The following is a 22342-nucleotide window of genomic DNA, read 5'->3' on the forward strand; positions in this document are numbered from 1 at the left end:
TGAGTTTTGGTTATTATATCTTTTTAATCTAAAATTATAACTCTACCTTCTTTTTTTGTGTATGAGGGGTCATTTACTTTTGGAAAAGTTCAGCCCAGTTGCCTTTGAAAATCACACAGGCTGAGTTTTCTGATTGCTTCCTTGTGGTGTTATTTATCTTGTTCTTCTATCCCTGTATGCCCTCTTGACTGGAAGCTTGGTCAGGAAGCTTGATTTAAGGTTTGACTATTTTTGGCCTAAACTTCTTAGATAATGTTTAGTACTGTGTATTTCATCATATCAGCGGCTGTGTGGAAAGATTTCAACGTGGTTTGCAGTAGTGCAATTCTGGAGGAAATTAAGAGTTATCTTTTGGTGTTACTGATGGTAAGCTTGATCAATGTCTTTGGATCCTGCTTGGAGAATCCCCCTGGAATTTTACTCAAGTACCAGCTCCCACACTGGACAGGGAAGCTGGAAATGGGAGATCATGGTAGTGGAGTGATGCCATGTTTGTAAATGTGCTTTGTGACACTGGGAAGGGAGAGCTTGGAAATGTGAATTCCGTTGACTATTAGGACAGCGGAGTAGTTGGTGTTTAGCATTCTTAAATTTTGATTCGTTGTTTGGTTTAGTGAGCTTGTGGTCAAAATAATTAATAAAGAATATGATAAAGTGCCTCATAGTCAATCAATACTATGGAAATGAATACTACTTTGTTGTGATTAGAATGTCTATCCTGGTTGAAAGATACTGAGTTATGTTGAGTGGCAGTGATCCCAGCTTATGGGCTGTCTCACATTTCTAAGGTTAGACTTTCAGGTGAGCAGTCAGCTATCTTGCAAACACTTTGCAAACTCACTTTGGGGGCTTTTACAAAATATGGATGCCCAGCCACCATGCCACATCTACTGAACCACATTCCAAGAGGGAGGCATATGGGAGGACAGGGGTGAGACCCAGGCATCAGTATTTTGCAAAACATCCCTAGGTGATTTGGTTATGTCCTAAGGGTAAGAATGATTGGAGTAAGAAGAAACAGCAGCAATTATGAGGCTGATTACAATCATGGAACTTCTTTGCTTTCATTTAGCTCAGACCGGAAGTTCTCTGACCTCCTTCCTCAAAAGGTTGTATTGAAATTCCACACGTTAGGAGCTTAATGTGTCCCAGGCTAAACTACCTGGAAGGAAGAAGCATGCTGTGACCCTCTCTATCATGGATAAATTGATATCTCATTGTTTTGTGTGTAATTCTTATGAAAAGATGGATTTAAAATAATTGGAGCCTAGTGCCCAAAATTATATCCTTGTGCCTTCCCTGCAGTTTGTGGTTTAGTGACTGGGTAGGAGTGACAAGAATTCATTGTACTACAGTTCTTTTTCTGTGAATGATGCATTTGCTTCAGGGGGAAGTCTGATTGCAAATGAAAGTAAAGTAACGCCACAGGTCACAGCATTCTGAGCTGCAGATATACGTTGGTTAGATCCCAAGCCTTGAGGCCAAATCTGTTGGGACTGGGGAACAATCCTTGAGCCTAACCACTCATAATGGGAACATGTAGATGCAGAATTTCCCATGAACCAGCCACACTAGAGTAAGCCAGTTAAAAACAATTAAAATTGCATTTTAATGTTAGAAAGGCTTGGCCTATTGCCCTAGTTCATGGAGGTCTTATAAGGAAGTGATTGTAGAGCAACTTGTGAACAAAAAGTGTTTTTAATACGATATTTTATTTGCATGAGGAATAATGATTTACGTTGAGGGAATGAGTCAGATATTATCCAAGCATTGAATTAGGCACATTCCCTGTCTAGAGCTGGGACTGTCTGAAAAAGAGTATGTAAATTTAGCCTAGTATCACGTAAGTGCTATGGGAATAATTGTAAATAATTGGATTATTAGTAAGGAATTGGGAGTGTGGGCAGATTTTTTTTGTGGTTGGAGTATTGGACTAAAAACAGCATAACTTTGGCAATCTAAATGAAGCACAGGACAAAAAGCACATGCTGCCAAATCGGAATGACATTTGAAAACCACGTTAATACAGCATTTACCTTCCAAAACATTTTTAGATCCAATTCTGTTTCATCCAGATTATGCCTCTCCCTCTACAATCAGCCATTTTTGTTGAAAATTTGTCTCTACAAATCTACTTATGTCCACTTACTAAGCTGCATGGTCAAATGAGCTGGTTCTTCTCTTTGTCTGTAGTGATAAGGATCTAGTGTGGAAATGTGTTAAGTCCATAGATTCTGTTACACATACTCAAACTATTTGCAGATATTTAGTGTATTTAGTAAAGATGGATCCCTATGGGCTCTAGAGATGCCTAATGAATATTGTAAGAATTAACAAGTGCTGTTTCTATTCCATGTGTTTCATATTGAAATGAGGGCAAAAAGTTGTTGACCCTGGAAAAGTCTTAAAGGTTATTTTTTCTTCTGATGCAAACCTTCCGATGAGGAATTTATGTCTGAAGTCATGAACCAGTGTTAGATAGGACTGACTCAGATTTTCCTAGCGTTTTCTAGTGGACCTTGATTTTGCTGGTGTCACTCACAAAACACTGTATTTGCATGTACCCGGAATCTTTGCAATCCTTGTATGTAAGATAATTCCATAGAGTATCTTGGCAAAATGAAGAGGAAAAACAGATCCAAGCAGTGTTGAAAACTGCAAACTAAAATTCATGTTCCATTATGTTTTTTAAAGATTGAAAAATGGCATACCAACAAGAGTCTATTTGATTAAAGTATTTGCATTTGTCTCAGTAAGTCAAGAGGAAAATAGGAAATAAACCTAAATTTCCTTCCCCGTTACCTAACATGGAAGGTTTTATTTATTTTTTGAATAAAAGATTATGTTGCTGTGATCTTTCTAGTCTCAAATATAAGATATATGTAGTCATAAAAATCTTGATGGCTGTTGCATGAGATTAAATGATTGAATAATTTATGATATAACTTGATGGAAAACTATGCAGCAATTAAAGCCACGTGTTAGAATAGTATTTACATGGGAAAATGCTTTCGGCAATGTTAAGTAAAGAAACAGCAGGATTCAAAATTGAATATTTGATATAAATCCCATTTAGTGATAAAAAATAAAACACACATGTAAAATTATGTAGGATAATATAACTGATATGTTATCAGGCTTTCTTTAGGTACAATTACATGTGATTTTTATTTTCTTATTTATATGTTACTGCCTTTTCCTAATTGTCTGAAATAGTTATTTTCCAATCAGAGAGAGGGGTGGGATAGGGAGGGTGGGAGGGAGACACAAGAGGGAGGAGATATGGGGATATATGTATAGGTATAGCTGATTCACTTTGTTTTAAAGCAGAAACTAACACACCATTGTAAAGCAATTATACTCTGATAAAGATGTTAAAAAAATTATAATATGAAAGAGACCATCTATCAGCTAAGTATTTAATAAATGCCCCTAAGTACTATTTGGAAGAACTGAGCCAAAGAAAGAATGATGACTACAGCATTTGAGTTTGTCCAGGCAGTTACTGTGTTTAGGAGCGACTTAGTTGCACACCACCGTGGTGCTGAGTGACTTTTTCTTTATTGACAGGATGAAATGAGGGCAAAGATTTTACTCAACAGCTCAAGCATTTAATTTTTGTATTCTTGTTTGAATACAGTAACTATGGAAGACAATAGCAGATTTTGAATAGATCTGGCATATTATGAATAATATTAAAATACACTTAGAATTTGATAATATAAAAGTAAAATGCAATCAGGGTAAAAAAAATGCAAAAACAAAGTAAAAAGACAATAATAAACTAAAAAAGTATCAGGAGATACGGCTGGAAAGTTGGGCCAGAGAATGTAGAGACACCAGGAGAGCAAAGGTCTAAGGTTGGTTTTCTGGAAAGATAATGCTGGTGGTGTTTCTGTACCGGTTACACAATTTTTGGCCTATTTGCATATTCTGTACTAGTATTTACTTAATATTTTTCTTTAAATTGAATTAAAAGGTTTTTTTATTCATTCTTATCATAGCAAACATATCTATGAAATTATGAGTCTGGTAGGTTTGTACTTTTTAATAATAATTCAAATTAAAATTAATATATGACTATTAAAACAAGACAATCTAAGGTCGTCTTGCATCCCATCATAGCACACTTTGGTAAGCTCTGGCATGGAGAGAGGGAGATGTGGAGATGAGGACTTGACGTTTTGACCATTGTGTCCATCTCTCAAGTGCTGCCGTAATTTGGGCCTAATCCTCTTGCTGTGCTTGACTGGGTGAAGCTTTGTTTTTGGAATTTCTTGGAAGGCTCATCTTCCAGCACAGGCATTAGGGCAGTGCCATTGGCCATAGGTGGCTGGCTCATTCCAGCAAGGAAGAAGGGAGAGTGAGGAAGAACATTTAGTGATGGGGAGCGGATGGGATTGTAACTGCAACAGAGAGACAGGAGGAGGGAATACACAGGATAGAGGGACACAAGCTGGGAAGAGTCAGCTATTGCCCAAATGGTGTCATGGTTCAGCCTGTTCACTCTTGTGGGTACTGTGATAAAGAGTTGTCCTTAGCGAATTGCATATCATGACTCATGAGCTACTTGGAGAAAGACAGAAGAACATCAAAATGAAAGTATAGCCCGGTGGTTTCATTAGCACACCCAGTGATTTTCATAAACCTGTAGAATCAGTGGTGAAAGGAACTTACCGGGGTCATTTAGTCCATCCCTAGACTCATAGGAAGCACTCTATCTGTGCACTTGCAGAAATGATACGAGGAAGCATGCGGCGCTAGTGGTGGATAGGAGCCCACGAGTCTTGCCACGGCCCAGCCTCCCTTATCGGCCAAGGCCGCTGTAGAACAGAAAGGGTTATTATGGCCCAGATTTCTCCCACGGTGGGGCTGGGGACAGCCTGGCTTTGGTCCTCACTACATCTTAATCTTTCTTGTTTGCTGGCTGCCGAATCCAGATTGACTTTCTCCCTTTTCAAAAAAAAAAAAAAAAAAAAAAGGAGACAGATTTTGTACTGGTGAGACTACTTGGAAATGGAACTTCTCCTGTGGTCTTGGCTTATCCCTGTTTGCTTTAAGATGATCCTTTTGCCCAAGGGATACAGTGATTTCAGATCAGTGCCCTCACTCTTTAAATACCTGATGTCTTTTGCATATCTAACTTTTCTGCTTGTTGTTTTTTGTTTTGAATGGGTTTTATTTTTGGTTTGCTTGTTTTTTTGTATTTGAAATAAGGTGGACCCAATCCAAAAGAAACAAGTAACCATTTCCCTTTTTCAAGAAACTCCAGAGAAGAAGGTGCCATGACTTTCCTCGTTGCAAGTTTTGAAATTCTTTGCTTTCTCCAACCTAAATAATAATAGACTGTAAACTCTATGAGGGCAGGGATTTGGGATCTTTGAATCACTGAAGCACCTGTATCAAGCATAGGGGCTGATTCATAATAGTCACTGATACAGTTACTTAAGTGAATGAATGTGTAGATAATATTATTATGTCATGTTTGGATAGCATGTCACAGTTGTAAAGTATTTTCCATTAGCTCATCTGATCCTCACAACAGTGTCTTCAAAGTGGATAGGAACTAGTGTTTTTATCCTCATTTCGTAGGTGAGGTAAATGGGGCTCAGAGGCGGAATGGTCTGCCCAAGGCTTCACACGGAGTCAGTGATGTGCGGTTCTATTCCTGAAGACCATTTCGCAACTTGGAGTCCAGGACGACAGGCCCAGCTGTTCTTCCGTATGATAGTTCCTGCTTTTCTGGACTTTCATGGAATTCTCCTTCTTTATTTTCAGATTACAGGACAGGCCCGTGTTTTACTGTGATCAGCAACCAGATGTGCCAGGGACAGCTCAGCGGGATTGTCTGTACAAAAACACTCTGCTGTGCCACGGTCGGCCGCGCCTGGGGCCACCCCTGTGAGATGTGCCCAGCCCAGCCCCACCCCTGTCGCCGCGGCTTCATTCCAAATATCCGCACAGGAGCTTGTCAAGGTAAACCCCGGGCCGATGGAGTTATTAATGGATTCATCTTATTTGCTCTGGAGAGCCATTCTCCAGTGAAGTTGGAGAGAATGGAAAAGCAGTGTCAGAGGCATAACTTCACGATTTCGCTGACGGCATGATATCCAACTTAGGCATTAGGAGCGTGGCTCCAGAGACAGCAGCTGGTCCCCCTGGATTTTTTCTTGCCAGTGGTTCCCCCCTCCAACCCCAAACGTGTTTCCCGGGGGTGGTATGATTCTGTTTAGAGCAATGCTATATATTAGAGCAATGCTGTGTATAAACACAAAGCAAAATTTGTGAATAAGGTAGTTTGTTTTTCTTAATTTTTTCCCCCTTCATTTGAAATTGCTGGAGTTCCTCTGTCTCATGGATTGTACTTAGTTGACCTGAGGAAAATTGTTCCTCTCTCCATTTTACATGCTACATTATGGGTTTTTCTTTTTTGTTTTTTGGGTTTTTTTTTTTTACAAGTCAGAAATAAATTAGGATTTGTTTCACAGTTTTAAATATCCCCAGATGTTGCCTGCTTGCTTCTTCTCCTGCCTCCCATGGAAGCCCTTACTCTGTTTTTGGCTTTTAGTCCTGTTCTTCCAGCTGTACAAATTCTTTTATTGTCTGGATGTCTGGCAGGAAATAGGAGGAAGTGAACAGAGGCAGCTCCGCACTAAACTGATGGGACTGAAAACTCCCAGGCTGTATCTGTTTCCTTTAGACATCTTCAGTGCTTTTTTAGCAAGTTGCAGTGCTTAGAGAAAATTCAAGGTATGCTTTTCTGAGGCAAATAGATACTAGTTTGATTTTGTTCTGTATGTTAATTCTAAGGATAATATGCAATAAAGCAGAACTTGAGCTTAATCACACAGTTCTGTGGATCTCCATTAAATTATACTTCAATAAATTTCATTTCTGATAAACACGGTTGATCCTGGTCCCTGGCTTCTATGTACAACATGCAGCTCTTTTGTATACCCTTGAATGTATCTTTTTGAATGTTAGGAGCAGCAAGAAGTCACTTTGAAATCCTAGAATTACAAAAGGGTAAATGGTACAATTTCATAAAATAAAGAGTAAGTTTTGTCCCCCTTTTTCTTTGGTGCCTTCTTATTTTTCTCATCCTTGGGAAGTCTCAAGGAGTTTTGAAAAAATTCTTGGCCATGGTGTTTGAAGTCAGCTAATACCCATGAACTCACAGAGAGTGACCAGAAAGCCAGATTTTGAGTACTCCACTGCCACCCATGAGTCCTAGTCAGAGTCTGAGGTGCTGAGAGAATTCAGGGGAAGAGATGAAGAGGGAGAGAGGGAAGAACTGCTTCTCTTTAGCTTTGATATTCATTTCATACAACCTGAACTTTTCCAGCATTTTCTTCCTGTTCCTTCCTGACTCTTCAACATCCAATAGAAAAAAGAGTTTTTTTTATAAGAAGAAAATTTGTGAAAACCCATGGAATCAAAGTGGCAGTTATATTGCCACTGTGAGAATGAAATTCTTCATGTTTGGTTGGTTTTTTTCAGAGAAGGTCTGTTATCAGCTTGGGGTGCCCTTTCCTTGCTTGTGTTTTTAGTCTTTTGGCCACATGTGAGGGGCTGTGAGCAATGGGTTCAAAAAGGAACTTATTCTGTCTCCAGCCTTGGAATGTATGACCAGTGGAGAAGTGCCCTCGTGTATATTTCCTGTTGGCCAAAATTCATGATCAGCAAGACTGTCTAGTTTTGCTTCTATGTCCAATTGTAATTTCAAATAACATTTTAATAAACATATTGAACATAGCAAGAATGGAAAATTCTGGTGTAAGACAAAATAGAGATCAGCTGTAAAACATAATCTAATTATACTCACATATTGTCGTTCATCTGTGAGCCAGGACATTTTATGTAAAACAGTAAGTGATACTTTTGTACCAAAGTATCAAAAGTGATACTTTTTGTTGTTAAGTTAGTACCCCCTTTCCTGCATGGCAACTTGTTTCAAAAACACAGATTATTAGAGATTTTACAGTTGGCAATTGCTCTCTCACTTCACACTGAAGAGTAAAACTAAAGGGTATGATTTCTAAAAAAAATACCCAGAGGAAGAAAAGTTAGACTGCCTCCCTGGGGTTTCTTATTAAACCAGAATTTTGTGTGTTATGGATGAAGAGATGGAGAGAATACATGTACTTTTATAAACATCTTTCTAATGAGCCTGGAATGATTACTTTTGTTCCTGGAAGGTTAGTATTTGGGGTTCCATGTAGGACCATAGTTATTTCCTAGGTGCTGGGGATTCAGCAGTGAACAAAACAGACAAAGAACCTGCTCCCTGGAATCTTGTATTGAAAACATTTGATTTATAGAACAAAGCAAAGCAAACAGATATTTATTAGGTCAGCTAGTGATTGGTCCTATGTGGCAAAATAAGCAGAGTAAGGAAGGGTGGTGAGTGATGGGGGGCGAGGTGGGTGTTGCTATTAGACTGGCATTGGGAGGGTCCCCTGCTGCAGTGGAGCAGAGATCTGAGGGGTAGGACAGTGTGAACCATAAGCTCTACAAAGAGTAGTCCAGGCAGGGGGCCATCACTGCAAAACCCTGAGGCAGGAGCGACCTTGTTGTATTTGAGGAATGGCAAGGAAGCTATTGTGGATGGAGAGGAGTGAGAGAGGGCGGAGGATAGATGAGTTCAGAGAGTAGAGGGGTCAGGTGGACTCCTCTAGGACTTAGCATGGCCTTAAGTGTTAAGCTGAGCTGGAACAGGATCCGACTTACCTTTAAGAAGGTTCCCTCTGGCAGCTGCTCTGCTCTCACTTCTTGGCCTAATTTCCTTTGTTGTTTAATTTTTATTGTGCAAGACAACTCTCCAGAATCTATGGTGAACATTTTCCATCTCATTTGTATAAAAGCATTAGCTGTCTCGTGTAGTCTGAGTGATCTCATTCAAATAAATTCTGTTTGAACTGAATCACTCCATACAACTCTTAAAGACAGTGTTATTATAGAAATGTGTTACATTTTGATTGTAAGCATTTCTTGAATACCTCTAGTTATTACTGTCAATCTTTTTATCATAGTATGCTTGTACTTTGCAGCATGCATAATAAAACTCACAAAAGTTAGTACCAACATCCTCCTCTGCATGAGGGAAGATGGAAGGTAGGAAAATAAAGAATACTTGTGACTTCCAATAGAACACTATTGACCAAGTTATGTTACTCAAATAATTTATTTCGCATAATGTAATTGTGAGAAACAGTGTCTCTCATCATGTTCCAAATATTGTGATGGACAAATAGCTCATTGATATAAATGTGATAATATAATTGTGGGCAAACTATCATGTTTTCTTCTGCAACGAATTTTATATGAATCTCTCCTCCCCCACCCCCTGCCCCATCCCTTGCTTCTAAAATCTCACAGATGTGGATGAATGCCAGGCCATCCCTGGGCTCTGTCAAGGAGGAAATTGCATTAATACTGTTGGGTCTTTTGAGTGCAAATGCCCTGCTGGACACAAATTTAATGAAGTGTCACAAAAATGTGAAGGTAAGAAATATCATGCTTTGCAGTTAAGGGGTGGAGGGGCGGGCAAAACCCAAATCAGTGACAAGCTTTTTTGCAAATTGTTCCTAAATCCTTCTGTCTTTGTCATTCCTGTGAATGTGTACATATAATATCCTTACCGGGAATAATATGCTTTTCTGCTATTGAACCAGAAAAAGCCTGCAGCTTTTTCCATTTTTATAGACCCAAAATAAGAGATCCATCTGAATCAAATTAAACATTAAAACATGAAATATTTTTGAACCAATATTTGGGTTAAAATGTTCAAGATACATGTTTTTGTATAGTTCTAGACACATGAATTTAAATTTGATCATTACATGTCATTCAGAATGACATATCTTCTGTTGTTTTTCTAGTCAAAATGTATGTTTGATTTTTTTTTCCCTTTGGAGAGATCTATTAACCCTTATATTTATGCTCCTAGTACAAGTTTAGGATTTCCTTTTCTGTCTATCAAATGGAAACCTTTTAATGTTAATCAAACAGAAAAATAACTTGAGGTAAATTTATATATTTGCATTTAGTTTATAGATTGAGCTTCTAAAAATGTGTGTACAGAGAATGTGTTCATATTCACCACTTCTGCTATTTGCCTAAAAGAGCCCTGGCTTCTAAGTGTAATAAATATTGTTTTCACGAGAGGGAAACATCCAGGAAGTAACTAGGCAGCACTGAATTCTTTTCTTTAGTGAGTTCATGTACCTTATATATGTAATGTCTGAAAATAATGTAACAGCATTCTTAAGGCAACATCTCTCATCAAGCTTAGCAGAGAAAACTTTTTCCTTCATTCTCAACTCATTGTCTTTGGGGTGATATAAGATTTCCTTTAGATGCAAGCACTTTTGTTGAAAGCAGTTGCTGTTGTATCTATATTCCTAAACCCTAGCACTGAGGAATACTTCATTCTAAGTCATTTGTCAGGAATTGGATCATTAATCTTCTTTGTTGATCTCCAGGGTATATCATACATGCAAAAGGCAGCTTTAAATCTGAATTACATTTAAGAAGTTTAACATCTACTTGCCCTGAAACTGAATAACTGTGTTAAAATTATCTTTATGGGTTAGAGTTGTTTTTAAGTTATTAATCATCCTATAATTTATAATTATATGTTCTTGAACATGTTATAAACAGTTGAGGTAGCTGTGAAAAATACTTAAGCTCTTTCTAAGGATGTAGGGCTTCTTAAGTTTCAACAAACAATAAAGTTGACTCTCTATAGGCCAATGTAATTTAGAAGTTATACTGTGGATTAAGTTAGAAGTAGAGAATGTTGATACTGAAAGGGCAAAGAACTTACCTGGTTTCACCCTTTTCCGTTATGTATTAAGGAACTGTCTTGGGTGTGTTAAGCGCCCTGACTGAGGTCATCAGACAGTGCTAAAATTTACTTCTTTTTTTTTTAAATTAATTTTTATTGGAGTATAGTTGATTTACAATATTGTGTTAGTTTCTGCTGTACAGCAAAGTGAATCAGTTATACATATACATACATCCACTCTTTTTAAGATTCTTTTCCCGTAGAGGTCATTACAGAGTATTGAGTAGAGTTCCCTGTGCTATACAGTAGGTCCCTATTAGTTATCTATTTTATATATAGTAGTACGTATATGTCAATCCCAATCTCCCAATTTATCCCTCCCCCCTTCCCCCTTGGTAATCATATTTGTTTTCTGCATCTGTGACTCTATTTCCATTTTGTAAATAAGTTCATTTGTATCCTTTTTTTAGGTTCCACATGTAAGCAATATCATACGACATAATATTTACTTCTTTTGATTCACACTCTGGTGCTTGTTGTACCATATTATATTGTCTGTTTCCCTGGATGCAAGCCATTACCTCTACTTTAATAACTCTATTTCCTAATATTTTGAAATATTTAAAATATTATGGTATAGATTTCCAGGTATTATCATACATATCTTTTATGACATTAATAAGCTCTTAAGGTTTATTGCATGTAAAATCCACATCAACAATAGGTCATTTTTAGGCTTTCTCAGCTTACTATATTCAGTTTCAAGAGATGTAGTCAGCTTCAAGATTTAGGGCAATATACTTCCTATGGCTTGTCCAGTCTGTGTTTTGTTTTCTAGAATTATGATAGCTTCCAGTTTCAACTAGAGTTGTTTTCCTGTGACACTTTCTTTCACTCAGACCAGTCAATTAACATCAGTCAGGATTGCTCAACTTCTGTCGTTGTGAACTAGATAGAAGATGCACAGAATTAATACTCAGACTGAAAGAAAAGTTATTCAAAATCCTTTTATTAGTGCTAAGAAACCAATTATAGTATGTGACCAATGGACCAGAAATTCAGGCTGAAAATTACTTAATCCTTTTCCACAATTTTTTTTTTTTCCGGCTACATATTGAAGTCAGTAGCAAGATAAAAACAGAATACTTTTGGCTAGACCTTTTTTTTTTTTTTCTCTTTCCCATCTCCTGTTACATTAAATTCAGATGATGGGTTTTTCCCCTTCCCTTTAATTTTTCTATGCAAAATTGATATTGGAAGAGAATGTCTTGTTAGTACTGCATTTATTCTGGCCTGGAGACTGGTTTGGGCATTGTTGCCCTGCCTTACTCTGGTAGGAAAGCAGTCGGAAAGTCCTCTGAGAATGCTTGGTGAGTGGGTCCCCTCCTTCGACTTCCTGGCTCTTCTCCACTTCCACCACCGCACCATGGGAATGGCATGACTTTGGGCCTGGGGTGATCTCCAGGCGGTCAATAGAAGGAATTCCAGAAAATCTGACCCCCACCACAGAGAAGATCAAGAGCCCATATATGCCCTAGGAAGATGGTCAGGCCACGGTGGGGTTCTGTGCCCTTGTGAAAGTGGTTCTGGCACCCTTGCCATTACTTTGAGTGGCTTTATTTTTTATTTTTAACTTGAAATAGACTATTTTATTTTGTTTGGTGATTTACAATTTTTTTGAAATTTTTATTAGAGTATAGTTGCTTTACAGTGTTGTGTTAATTTCTGCTGTACAGCAAAGTGAATCAGCTATATGTATACATATATCCCCTCTTTTTTAGATTTACTTCCCATTTAGGTCACCACAGAGCCTTGAGTAGAGTTCCCTGTGCTATACAGTAGGTTCTTATTAGTTGTCTATTTTATACATAGCAGTGTATATATGTCAATCCCAATCTCCCAATTCATTGAATGGCTTTTTAAATGTATCTTCCTCTTGACTTAGAGAGGAAGGAACTGGGTACCTGGAAGCCCAGAATAATTTCTAAAAATTCAATCAAAAATTGGTTTCAGGGCTTCCCTGGTGGTGCAGTGGTTGAGAGTCTGCCTGCCGATGCAGGGGACACGGGTTCGTGCCCCGGTCTGGGAGGATCCCACATGCCGCGAAGCGGCTGGGCCTGTGAGCCATGGCAGCTGAGCCTGCGCGTCCAGAGCCTGTGCTCTGCAACGGGAGAGGCCACAACAGTGAGAGGCCCGCGTACCGCAAAAAAAAAAAAAAAAAAAAATTAGTTTCAGCCAATTACAGGATGCTTACCTTCATGCCGTCAGTGATGGTGAAAGCAGCTTTATGTGAGATCTTCCTTTTGCAGAATTCTCCCTTACTTCTTAAAATATCCCCCTTTTCCCAAAACTTTTTGAAAATATCATGTACCTAGTTTTATATCAACACATGCAATTTAGGTACCTTTGAAATGTAAATTAGTGAGCTGAAGCGATTAAATAAAAATTATTAAATTTTCATAAATTTAAGAAGAAAAAGATTGAGATTTATAGCTGTGACTTGAGAAAAAGGGAAGCAGAGTTCATGCCCACCTTCGTTGTTGATTTTCCCAGTGACTCTGGAGTGTGCCCCCCTGGAAGAACACACGAGCCTTTTCTTTTTGGAAACCAAGTCCATATTTACATAGGTTACTGTGGGAGGAAATTAAGAAATAAAACGTGTAATTAAAGGATTAAGTTTTATTTCTGGAAGAAGTCCCTTGGATTCCTAATTAACCACTGATATTTTGGGATTTAGATTATCACCAGCCCAGCCTTTAGCAATTACAACACTGTGTGATGCAAAGGACTTTTTAAAAATGTAACTCTTAAATCTAATCTCTCCCTACTATGTAAGCCAAAAAACCTTAAGACTTCCCTTTTCTAAAATAATGGCCTATTTATCTGATGGCTACTTGCTATCAGGGACTCTTATCCTGCCAGACACCAAGGAGAATTCCTGGGGCTACTTAACCCATTGCTATCTTGGGGCTCCATCCTCTGCAGTTTGGTGCAGGCCCTGATTCACTGTTCAAGGTCACCGGCTCCTATCCAACTGCTCAACAGAATCTCTGTGGTATAGACCCAAGAGCCCTGGGAATCAGGTAGACCTGGGCTGAATCCTGGCAATGTCCCTCATCCTCTCTGTGATCTTGGGCAAGTCAGTTACCAGCTCTGAGTTACATCAGCTTCCAAATGAGGAGATTGAACACGATTATATCTGGGAGTCCTTTCCAGTTCTGCAATCAGGCCTCCATCTCCACATTTCTCACTGTTTCTCAGTTGGGATCGGACAGCTGGGGCTACATGAATAAGAAACCATGCAAACTGGCATGCGTGGTGTGAGTATAAACTGGTAATAAGGTTGATGTTTTTTTCAACCTGACTTGAAGTATCAGCTTGTTTGTTTTTTAGTCACATATTTTACATTGGATTTCAGGTGTCTAATAAAGCAATAATAATAATCTCACAGGCTCGGTGGCATTTATAATTATTAGTATCACATAGTGCTTTTTAACAGATGCCACAATTTTTAGTTGATTTTTTTCTCACTTTGTTAGTGATCTAGACAGTCAGGTTAACTGGTTTTCCCCGTCTGTCAGTCATGTCAACATCCATGATCTTGGATGGAGCTCCTGGAGAGCTGGGTGTCCCAGGGATGCCTGTCCCAGAACTGGGACCCAACTCTATCCCATCTGCCCTCCACAGTCCTTCCTCCCCTCCTGCTAGAGGAGCCCCAGGTTAGGGAAGAGGCCAAGGGATGGGAAGAATGCCTGGAGAGAGCAGATGAGTCAGAGGGACAAGAAGGAAGAAGAAGAACAAAGGACAGGGCAGCAAATCAGGAGGGAAGGAGCCTACCATTTGTGTATCTTCTTAGGTCCACAGCAAGAAGCCAGTGAGGCCATGGACATAGCTACTTCCAGCACTTCTGTCCTGCCCCAAGGAAACAGGGGGAAGTGTTCAGAGCGCAAAAGTAGCTCTTCCCAGCCAAGTTCTACTCCCCACCAGGCTCCTCAAACGGATTTACTTTTACAGCTGGCATTTGATACAGACTGACTTACAGAAACGCTGAGAAATCCACTGATCTCAAATTCTCTCCTGTATAGGATCCCTGACATTCTTTTAAAAGGTGACAAACACAGTGTGCTAAGAGCCTGGAAAAATAATAGATTAGTATGAATGAATTTCAGAGTGTAAGTGATTTTGTGACTGAAATGCTTTATTCCAGACTTTTATTGTCAGGGACTCCCACCATGGCCTGCTCGTGAAATCAGAACTCACTTCCCTTGCTAGGAAGTGATGGGACTGAGAAGCAGGGTGGTTCAGGAAACGAGAAAGGCCCTAGACATAGAAAGGGAAAGGGTGTGTCACTGAGGAGAGGACATTGAAGGGGCCATTTAGTAAGTTCCTTCAAATTGAACAATTTGGCCTGGTACTTTTAGCTTTATCTGTGTGACAAGTAGGGATGTACACTCTACATTGTGTTTCCTGACCTGCTGACCTTTGAAGGTGTGCACCCTAAGTGGAAACCCTGCCCCTTCCTCCTGCCCAGCCTGTGGCAGTTGAAGACTTGGGTTTAACATCACTTTATACACAAAACCTCTTTGCTCTTGTTTCAGGTTTTACATGTGCCAGTTTTCTGAAGGCCTCAGTGGAATGCAAGAGCTGTGCCTAGGCACCAGAATTATAGAAATCAGGTTCTATGATCATACCTACAGTGTGAGGGTTAGATGAGTTGACACCCATAAAGCATTTAGAGAATGCCTGGCACTCAGTACATATTAATTCTTCTTCTTCTTATCCTCAGTAAAGGGTCCAAATCTAATGTAGCCAGCATGTGAAAGAAGATGTTTCCTCTACCCTGCCTTGTTTTTATTTTTATTTTTTTTAATTTATTTATTTTTGGCTGGGTTGGGTCTTTGTTGTTACTGGTGGGCTTTCTCTAGTTGCGGCGAGCAGGGGCTACTCTTCGTGGTGGTGCGCGTGCTTCTCATTGTGGTGGCTTCTCTTGTTGCAGAGCACGGGCTCTAGGTGCACAGGCTTCAGTAGTTGTGGCTCACAGGCTCAGTTGCTCCGCGGCACGTGGGATCTTCCCGGACCAGGGCACCAACCCCGTGTCCCCTGCATTGGCAGGCAGATTCTTAACCACTGCGCCACCAGGGAAGTCCCAGATTCTTGTTTTTAAATAACTTTTTTTTCTGATATATGCTGTCACTTAAATAACCTCTTTGGATATTGATGTCTACTAAGTGTCCTTAAAAAGGCTGACAACAGTCATTTATACAAACAAGTAGAAAAATTGTTTCTTTCAGTAGACTCTGTCTGCTCACATGATTTTTGATAGGCATCATGTGACTTAGACATTAACTTTTAGGAACGTTTTGAGAAAGGTGCATTTGTGTTAATACCTTTGTGTCATGGTTATAACCTCCTCTCTCGTTAGATGAGGTTGTCAGATCCTCTAGGCTCTTTGATATATTTGTTTGGCTTTTTGTTGGTTTTAGGTAGTAGTGTGGCTGGTAAATACAGAAGGATTGATGTTAAAGAACTGCCTTAAAATGAGCCTTGAGAGTATGGTTAGATTAAGTTCTAGACCCTTAGGCTCTGTCCTTGGCTGTTTCTCTGTCTGACTTTCACTGACTCCATAGTGACGTTTACATCTGTCGGAGTAGAATATGCACCTTTCCTTTACACAACTTCACAAGGACGATCTGTCTGGGTTAGCACTGACCCTAACATAAGCAGTGACATATTGCTTGGTTTAGCCTCTAGCCTAGCCTAGAAGAATGGGGGTTTTGCTTTTAAAAAGGTTAAACTGCATGGAAACAGTGTCACTGCTGTCTTTTTGACTAACAGGGTGAACTTGAGTCAGAAGACCCTTGATCTCTATTTTGGTCCACTTAGAACTCTATTTTGTTTTACCAGTGAAGAGCAGTACTTTAACTAGAGAAGAAAAGTTCTTATTTTTAAACTACCCACACTGGCAGTCTGGCCATTGCAACGGTTCCAGGAGGCTTGGGTCAGACTGTCCCTCTCCTTAGGTCAGTGCAGAAAGCCCCACTTGTCTTAGGGAAGAGGCCACGTAGATACCTTGGGCCCTGAGTTCACTTTTAACCTAAGCAATACATTCTCAGTTTCTTCTCTCCCCACACTGGTGCCACATCTGTTGACAACTGCCAGTGTCTGATTGTGGCTCTTGAAAAGCTCTCCTTGAAGGAAATGGTCTGGTTTGTCTAAGTGACTTTGACTGCTTCCTTAAGGAGACCCAGTGGCCTCAGGCCCTGAGGACTAACCACAACTCTGACCTCAGCCGACCCCACAGGGAATTGGGGAATTGGAGTGGTTTTCAGAGTTGTACCCTTTGGGGCAAGATGACCAGACCATTATCCTTCCTCCACAATCAGTCGGTGGATATGGGCGCCTGGGAAGGTTGTAACCCCGGGTGAGGCTGCTCAGGCTGCTCAAGTGGTCCCTGAAGGAGCTGAGAACTGGAGGCCATCTCCTGACAGCACTCCCAGATCTGGGACAACAAGTCATTTCCTGATGGGGGATTTGGATGAAGCATCTCAGCATCCACCACAATTCACTCTCTGAACCCAGAGAAAACCATTTTAGTGGCAGTTTGGGAGCCCCTGAGAATACCAGGTTAGCCACGTCTTGGTCAGCAGTCAGACCATGTGGTCTCCTCTGTAGGATTTCAGTATCTGTGGAAAATCAGATCAAAAACAAATGCAGGAAGTGATGCAGAATATACAGTGGATAGAAAGGGAGCTTAACTCAATGCACAAAACACGAAGAGAAAATGGAAAACAAAGTTTTAAACAAAATATTTGGAATATTAGCATGCTGTAGGGACTTGAATCAACAGTACAGTTTTAGATTTTAAAGGCAGAATTTCTTTCATTTTGCTCTGATCTTTCAAATTTGGTAAATTCCTTGGGTAAACCTGTCTTGAGAGAAGAAACACCCATTCTTTAAATTAACTATTTTATAGGCAGCTTTTATTCTCTAAAGATTGCTGTTTCTGGGAACATGATTTGACGAGTGTTACCTCTGAATTCTTGTAATGATGAACGGTTTTATACTGTGTTCTACAAATACTGAAACTATTCTTTTCATTCCAGATATTGATGAATGCAGCACTATTCCTGGAATCTGTGATGGGGGCGAATGTACAAACACAGTCAGCAGTTACTTTTGCAAATGCCCCCCTGGTTTTTACACCTCTCCCGATGGTACCAGATGCATAGGTAGGTGTAATTATAAACATCATGCACAGTTTAAATGCACAGTAAATCAGTTTCATCATAGACATCATTCTAAGGGAGACAAAATTCGTTAAGGGAGACATAATTTCTCACTTGATGTAAAATGTGCTTTTATGGAAGTCTGTTAAATAGTTGACCACCCTCTTGAAGAACAGAGGCAACTATGGTCTTGTTTTGGGATTTTTGCCTCCCATAAAGAGATGATCCAAGAGACCCTACAGAGAAACTCAGTCTAAAATTAACTTTGCAGTTATGTGACCGTCAGACCTTGAACCCATCTTTGACTCTTCTCTCTTTTTACCCCCACCTTCAGTCATTTCCCAGGACCTATGTTAATTTAGATCTGAAATTTTGCAATAATCTTTTAATTGCTCTCCCTGCTTCCTGGCTTCCCTACAATCCATCTTGTCAGATTTATCTTCCTAAAATGGTGCTTTGATTAAATAACTCTCTTGCTCAAAAACCTCTGGTAGTTTTGCATTAGGATCTGGAAATTAGTGGTTTTCAGTCTATATTCCATGGAATCTTCAGGTGCTGCAAAGCCCTCTAGGGCTGCTAGGGTTGGAGAGGGGGACAGGGCAAAGGGGGAGGCTGAGTGGAAAGGGTTCCTGCCTTCCGCTCCCCCTTCTTACACACACGCCAGGCAATTTTGCTTTTATCTGGGTGGGTGTTAGGCTTCCATCTGGGTGGGTGTTAGGCTATCCATATTTTGCTATTACAAAATATCAATTAAATAAGAGATTCTGTTGTTCAAAAATATAGATCTGACAACTGCTGGATTTAATGGTTGCTAAGAGTTCCTTCAAAGTCCAGTATTCTAGAATAAAGTTCAAGTTCAAAAATGGACAGCCCGATAGAGAAGGAGCTTCACTCTGTGACCCCTCCCAACCTTGCTGACTTAGCAGTCACTGCTTCTCACCCCCAGACAGGCCATTCACAGCAATTGCTTCATTCATGTTGCATCACTCAGAACACATTCTCCAATGCAAACCTCCTTTCACACTCTTACTCAGGTTCTCTATCTTTGAAGGTGTCCAAGATCAGCTTACCTGAAAGCAGTTTCCCCCCCAAACCTAAGGATATCTTATTAGAAATGGTTTTATAGGGAAATTCTGTGTTTCTGTATGTTTTTATCTCCCTAATTAAGTTGTAATTCTCCTTAGAGAACAGTAACTGCTATCCTTATATTCCTGGTGGCTCTCAGCACAATTCCTTGCATGTAGTAGGCACTCAGTAACCATGTGTTGACTATCAAAATAACTAATCCCTTATTAATAGGGCCAAGCTGGAGAGCCTATGGCAGAAGGCCTCAGAGGAAAGTGAAGGCTATCTTTTGATGTTTGTTTCTGGCCCATAGTTTCAAAGACATGCAGCTTCACATCCTCACCACAGGCCATGAATTTCAGACCAAAACAGAATTGCACTTGAAATTCTGAATTCCTTTTTAGTTAGTCACACATAATAAAAGCTGAGGGCAGTCTCTCCGTTGACATTTGAATAAGTACAACTCATGAGGGAAACATATCTGGACTTTTCCTTAGAAGCAATGGTCGGTGGTGCCCGGATTGCCTGATTTTCTAGAATCTATCCATAGATCTTGGAACTGCAGTGAAAGGATAGCAAGTGCAGTTCATGGAGCTCCTTTTTCTCCCCAAATTGTCCCAATTAACACATGACCTGCAGTGGATATGCCTAGCAGAAGTCCTTTCCTGGCCAGATAATAGGTAGATTTTTTTTTTTTAACCTTCAAAGAGAGCCCCAAACAGCATTAAAATGATTAATCCTTTTAACACATTTACATATCAGAAAGTTGACATTTTTAAAGTTCTTTCCTTTTTACCTAATATATCCATGCTAACTTTTTACAAAAGAAGGGAACTAAGATTCCTGGGTCACCTCCTCGGTGTGAGGTATTTTATGGAAATTATCTGACTTAAGGTTCAAAACAGTACTGTAGATGGGAAGAAGCTGAGGTCTGGGAAGTTTAGATAAATAATTTGCTCCAGTTGTTTAAGCAGTTAATAAGTGAGGGAGCTGGGATTCCAACTTGGGCTGAGTCTACAGTCCGGACTCCGCCCATTGCTTCCTCCCAATGACCATCGGATGCAGTAAACGTTTGCTTGCCATACCCCTAGGCAAACACTGTTCCTCCTTCCTTGGAACTTTATGATACCCATAATTAGCAACTTACATAAAGTGATCCCAATGACATTTCTGCCTTCCCTACTGCTGATGTTTCCTGCCATGGTAAACCACAGAGACCCCCAAAATTATCCCCAGTGGCAAGTAAATATGTATAGTCTCCAACTTTTAAACAAATCCAAGGTTTGTTGGCAAGTTGGTTATTTGGAATTAGTGAATCTAACCAATAGGAAACCCCACGTGTAGTTAGTGGTACGTGGTATCTTCCTTATACATCTCTTTTAACCATGATATTCAAACTGTTACCTTCTGTTACCGCATTCTGCGACTCTCAGATCTCACCAGTTCTAACACTGCCTTTGTCGTGTAAGTGCTGGTAGAATTATTGCATTTTATTTTTGGTTTTGTGATCTTCGTTTGGCACTTTATAATACTTTGTGTAAGGCTGTCTTTTCATATTAGTGTGTTCTGTCTCATCAATTCCCAGGAGTCTTAGAGATGTCTGGTACCTAGCTTGGGCCTCACAGCTCCTAGCTCCTGGTTGGCCCCAGCAATGTTAGTGATTGGTTAGGGGAGACCTGCTGACAGGCTAGGATGACCTGCAAACACCTATTGATATTTAATCCATCATATATTTGTTTTGATGTGATGTGATTTCTGGGTCCTGAGAGTAAGGCCAAGTGATTCAGAAGTGGAGGAAGGAAGAAAGTTTCTTACTCCTTTTCTGCCAGATGTCTTGGTCAGGGCAGATTTAAAATGGATGAAGGTGTCTAAGATTTCTCCAACCTTCATTTACCTCCTCTAAGTCTTACCATGCTTCTCCCTCAGCTCCCATAGATCTTCAGATTACATTAAAGCCACCCCTTACCCTCTATGCAAAGTGATCCAGCACCAGATGATTTCCTTTCCACTTCCTTTGGCACTACCATCTGATGACATGGAAGACTTCAGGCTGGCATGACCAAGGGTCAATTCCCCTGAATGGTTCCTGCTTTTCACAACTCTTCCCACTGGTTTTCTTTACAATTATAAGTTGTGTAAATGTGTGTATTCTTAACAAAAGCTCTCCTGCAAAAAAAAAAAATTGTAAAATGATTATTGTATATGCAGGTGCCATTTATAAATCAGGAACTGCCAGCAGCCCAAATGTGGCTGGTAATTCTTCCAGTCCCACCATTCACCATTTTGTTCAAGAGTCTCCAACCCACTGATTTATCATATAAGTCAGCCAGCTGGGTAGTAAAATAATATCGTAGATAATTTGCAAAATAATAGACATAAGCCCATTAAGAACTTGCTGTTGGCAGCTGTGGGTCCCAGTTTTGCTCTGAAAGATGGCCCACACTGAAAATTGTACATACAAATTTTGGTCAAGTGTTTATACTGGGTTTTGACCACCAAATTCATTTGAAGCTGGGATATAAGCCAGTTTTGAGCATCTCTTCCCATTCTTAACGGCCTTTGGTTTCCATGCCCCACTATTAATCCTGGGGTATATGAAGTATTAGTGTCTTTAAGGCAAAGCAAATTAGGAAGCAGGAAGTTCTGTTTCTCCCCCTTCTGCACGGGGGAGGTGCCACCCATGTCTCCACAGAGCATTCTTTGTCTGCACTCCCCTCTCCAGCCACTTACCCTGGACCAGGCTGGAGTAAAACTTGTTCTGCCTCTTTGCTGAGACTATTAGTCTGACCAGAGGTGCAGGAACTGGGACCACAGAAAATTTCTGGAAAGCACACTTATACTTGCTAGTGGTTTAAAGTACTTTTTAGAAATAATCTCGTATCATTTAAAGCTGACCCATAATTTTCTTTTATGGTTTGTCTAGGTTTGATGTAGCCATCTTCACTCGACATTAATAATTTAAATGTTTCTAAGTCAGCCTTGACTTTTTCATTTTATTTCATTTTATTAATTTATTGCAACCTTCAAGATTTTAAGGCTTTGTGTGTTTGAGAATGATGTAGATGAAAAAAATGATAGGGATGACCCTCTCTGATCAAATGATGGTTAATATGCAGACTTACAGGAAACATGAGGACAGATTTTTGACTACAAATTCTTCACCTTACAAAAGAATTTCCCAGTTATATTCCTTCAAATGACAAGCATATTCAAAATACTAGTTACATTTCAAAACTTATTTTATAGGAACTGTACAGAAATA

General features: G+C 39.8%; 1 protein-coding gene across 1 annotated transcript in view; it reads left to right on the top strand.

Annotated features, from left to right (window-relative positions):
* The window catches only part of FBN1 (fibrillin 1), a 261762-nt gene that overhangs the window by 116068 nt on the left and 123352 nt on the right, over positions 1-22342 (top strand). Inside the window, exons 7-9 of the mRNA XM_082617138.1 lie at positions 5779-5976; positions 9379-9504; positions 17893-18018. Of these exons, the coding sequence (XP_082473264.1) occupies positions 5779-5976; positions 9379-9504; positions 17893-18018 (450 nt within the window). The remainder of the gene's footprint in view (positions 1-5778; positions 5977-9378; positions 9505-17892; positions 18019-22342) is intronic.

The sequence above is a fragment of the Mesoplodon mirus genome (assembly GCF_964341445.2).
Source record: "Mesoplodon mirus genome assembly, chromosome: 4".
Lineage (NCBI taxonomy): Eukaryota > Metazoa > Chordata > Mammalia > Artiodactyla > Ziphiidae > Mesoplodon > Mesoplodon mirus.